Here is a 4,409-nt window from a genome sequence, read left to right as displayed (position 1 = left end):
TTATTATTATTATTATTATTATTATTATTATTATTATTATTATTATTATTATATAATTTAGTATAGGAGAACCAGTGTGGTTTTGCGATTTAAGTGCCAGACTAGGACTCTGGGAAACCAAGGATTGAATCCCTACTGGACCATGGACACCCACTGTGTGACCTTGGGCAAGTCATATGCTCTCAGCCTCAGAGGCAGACAGTGTAAAGTCCCCTCAGAACAAATGTTACCTAGAAAACCCTGTGACAGGTTTGTTGCCTTAATGTTCTCTGTCAAAAACAACTCGATGGCACAACTTAGTGTATCTGCCTTTACAGACACCACTAACTTCACACACCTATTTTTTCCCCACATGACACCATTCTAGAGAGTGAGCACACTAAGGGTCTGAACAGATGGGCAAGGATAGCACGTGCTGAACCTGTGCTATCTTGGCCCCAGGGCTCACCTGAGTTAGTCCCTGGGCTGGTATGGGTGGGTGTTTACTCAGCCGTCCCAGTATTGACCCGCGATCAGCACGCTGCTTCTTAACTTTCTGGTGAATGAAGCCCCCCCCCATCGCCCCATCTAATATGGAAGCAGGGTATCTGGCTGTTTCCACATCAGACAGGGTGACTGGGGGGGGGGCGGTTCTCAGATGGATCGCCCACCAGAAAGGTATGAAGTGGTGGTATTGAGGCATGTCTAAACTGCCTGGCTTGTCATGGAGTTTCTTAGAAACATCACTGAAAACCAGGGCTGTTTTACCCCAGGGTAAAGGCACTTTACCTTGGGGAGACCAGATCCTCTGGATCTGTGTCTGCAAAGAGAGGCTTGGGCTCGATCCTGCCATGGGTGTTTTGGCCCAAGTCATCTAAGCGGGGGATGCAGACAACCCCTAAGAATGGTAAAGTGCTGATTCCTTGAATTTGAGAAGTTAGTTTTTTGGAGTGCAACTCCCAGAATCCCCCACTCAGTATGGTTATTGGTTGTGTTGGCTGGAAGAATTTGGTAACTGTCATTTAAAAATGATCTTTCTAAGCTCTAATTTATTAACTTTGCTTGTTTCTTGTTCTTTTTAGTACATATGTCTTCTTTGTGTCTTGTAAAGATGGTCATTGTTTGTCTTTCAGTTTGCAGTTTTCTACAAGGGTGATGAATGCCTCGGCAGTGGAAAGATTTTGAGATTGGGTCCATCAATGTATACTTTGCAACAGGGCAAAAACAGAGAAAAGACAGCAGGAAGTATGCACACCAATGAGGTCAAGGTAGAACCAGCCACATGACAGATTGCTTTCTTAACCAAGCAAATACTTTGTTAATTGAAAGACTTTGAATAAAAAATAATATTGGTTCAAATAGCCATACAGTCATAACAGGATTCATGGATGAACATACTGACATGCTATTCTAAATATCTTCCCAGGGTAAATTAAGGACATGCTTTTAGTGTTGTTGGTTTGTTTTTTTTAATAAAATATTTTGGACACAATGATTGATTTACGTTGGTAAGAAACAGACACAACCTTCTTCCTTTGGGAAAGCAATGTCATGTTGTGTCCACTCAGAAATAAGAGCCACTGAGAGCTGCAGTCCCACAAGTCTATGTGGGAATGTCTCCATAATTTAATGAACAAGGAGTTCAACCCTTTCCTATTTTAAATGCAGGACTACAAAATACAGACATCCCTTAGTTAACAAAAGCTCCTGACAAAGAAGCTCCTTTTTACAACGTCTTTTTACTCCAGTCTAGTTCTCCTTTTTCTCCTCCTCCTCATCTGAACATTTTTTTTAGCAGGGTTGGCATTGGGAGGATAGTGAAGGAGGGCTGGAAAACAACTTTGGGTGTTGAGCTCCAGCAGCAGGTCTTCAAAAAACAATGCAATAAACAAAGCTTGAACTGGGAAAAATTGTCCTCCAGCAGCCAATCCCACTGTAACTGTGTGTCTCGATCTACAATAGGCAAAGTAAACAGCAGCTGCCTCAAGAATCCCTTTTTTGATCATTTGTAAAACAGGAAGAAAGGTGGAAAGCAGACAAGCCTACCTCACCAGCTTTCCCTAAGCATGTTAAAAAATGAACACATCTTTTTGGGATTGCTAAAAATGGAACTCATAAGAAATATGGAGGCTGATAAAAGGAAAAAAATCATCCTTGGAAGAATCTTTTTTAGCAAAAAATGAGAACAAGTTAAATACACATTACACCTCCCTCAAAATGTTTTTATTTACTTACACAGTTCTTACCTGACCTGATTGTTTCATTTCACAGTCTGTATTGTTAGTTTTACAGAAACTTGGTGATCTGCTCTTTTTTTGTGGTGTGGGAACATATCCCTATTTTTTCAACATTATTTCAGCCTCTGCCACCATGTTTTCTGTTAAAGAGGGACTTGTATCTGCTTTGGTGAAATATACATGTACAAAAATCTAAAGATACAAATTGCAGAAATAGAATAATGTAAAATCTAAAAATTATTCTAAGGACTTGATATTGAACATAGTTTTCTTTTCATATTTTCTTTGACTAGCCAATTCTCTGTGCCACATCACAAATTACTATTGAAAAGCTTTCCTTTTCAAAAGCAGCCATTTGTATTCAAAGATGGCATACTGCCTGAGGTCAAAGTCCCCATGGTTTCATAGATTGTTGTCTTCTGGCCACAACAGTGTATATCCTGTTGGGTGTATTATGTGTATATGCAACACACATCTTCATTTCTCTCCACCCTGTCCCCTGTACCAACTACACTGAGTTTCTATTTATGGTAAATACAGGGGTTTTTGATCCCCATTTGTGATCTAAGGAGGAAGGGAGACTACAGTTCAAAGATACTGAAAAGCAAGAGAGTGAAGTTCAATTGTGTATGTATACTGTTGGGTTTTTTGGCTAGATCTTTGTTCTTAAAAAAAATTGGAATCCTCAAACAGTGATCCATTTCTTTTGGTGAATCTCCACTGTGCCTGAAAGAGCAGTTTTTCTGTAACCTTCTTAGCTCTATTTAGATGTTTGTAGCCTTCACACAGTTAGTATCACGGGAGAAAGAGGGGATGAACACACTAGCTCATCCCCTTCCATTTGCAGTATTGTCCCTGCCACTTTCTGCAAGATGGAGTCATTGGTTATGGCAGGAAGTCTGCTGTACTCATGAAAGCTCCCTGTGTTATATAGGGCTGGAGTACATGGGCAGGAAAAAGCATCTCAATCTTGGGTTTTCTGAAAGCAGGTCGAAACCCTGCTGTCCTCATGTCTACAGGCTGTCTGCAGCATGTGGCATCAAGCCGCGCTGCATGTTTTCCCCCAGCCTCCCCCCCCCATTAATACACTTCCAGTTACCTCCCTCTTCCTGCCCAGATGTCATTCCATTGGACGTCCTCCTGTATGATTGACCATACAGTCGCATGTGCTATGCACTGCCCGTACAGTGCATCAGTGTTCCCAGTGAGACATTGGCAAAGCACAGTCATGGAGGCCTCGTATGCCCCTTTCGTCCCATGACCTGTTGTAGTGTCTGGTCTGTGTATGTTGTAATTACATCCATTGCATTCTTTTTGCTTTGTCACAGTCCCATACTAGCACTGGACTGTCTATATGCCAGCCTGATGATGCACATTTTCTACCTTGAGTCAGAGTATCACAACTTTTTTGCTCCCATTTTTAGCCCTGGAGCGTGGCTTCATTTCGCTTTCCATCCGGTTTTCCTTCGTGCATCATCTATAAATATCCAGGCTTCAGATCGGTTTGAAGCTGCTTTATTTGGCCAGTCCAGACGCCCCCTTAGCAATCAAGAAGTATGTAATTCTTAAGTATATGGAGGGCATATATGGCCCCTTGCTGCAGGCATTCTCCTTCTACCTCATGGAGGGAGAAGAGATAGTCTTTTCATCACTACTCTCCTTTACACAAATAATACAGGTTTTAGTGTTTAAAGTGCCATAAGAGTCATTGCTGCTCTTAAACTCTTGTAACACATATGCTTATGAAGTTTGTATAGAAGAGTCTCCTCAGATCCTCCCCAAAGTCTGAAATTGTAAACTTTCATTACATTTTTCATCATGTGTTTCTTCTGTAGTTAACAAATAGTGCCTCTGTGGGGGATAATGGATTTTATATTGTAGAACAGTATTTATTTTCCACCTCTCTGAAATAAATTATTTTCAAGTTAATATACTAACGTTGTCATGAGCCTAAGTATATGATTGAGTCATGTTTTATTTAGAAACTTATTTTAAATCTTTTGATATGTGTTGACAATAAACCAAACACCAACCACTTATGAATTACATGTTGAGCGGGTTTCCACTACAGTTTTATGTGTACCTGGAGCACTGTAGATCTTGTTGAGGCTTATACAACAGCACCTGAATCAATATACTTTATCCATTTTATGTACATTAGGTGTACATACAGTTTATGCCTATGTTTGAAGA

The 4,409-nt window shown here is 40.5% G+C and overlaps 1 protein-coding gene across 2 annotated transcripts in view; it reads left to right on the top strand.

Annotated features, from left to right (window-relative positions):
- TRMU (tRNA mitochondrial 2-thiouridylase) overlaps window positions 1-4,150 on the top strand; it is a 20,045-nt gene extending 15,895 nt beyond the window's left edge. For both annotated transcript variants that reach the window (XM_042469924.1, XM_042469925.1), the window contains exon 11: window positions 1,113-4,150. In XM_042469924.1, coding sequence (XP_042325858.1) covers window positions 1,113-1,265 — 153 coding nt within the window. In that variant the 3' untranslated portion in view covers window positions 1,266-4,150. The remainder of the gene's footprint in view (window positions 1-1,112) is intronic.
- The last annotated feature ends 259 nt before the right edge of the window (window positions 4,151-4,409 follow it).

This window comes from Sceloporus undulatus, chromosome 5, assembly GCF_019175285.1.
Source record: "Sceloporus undulatus isolate JIND9_A2432 ecotype Alabama chromosome 5, SceUnd_v1.1, whole genome shotgun sequence".
Classification (NCBI taxonomy): domain Eukaryota; kingdom Metazoa; phylum Chordata; class Lepidosauria; order Squamata; family Phrynosomatidae; genus Sceloporus; species Sceloporus undulatus.
Note: the sequence above shows the minus strand (reverse complement) of the source record. Positions and strands in the feature narration are given on the sequence as shown.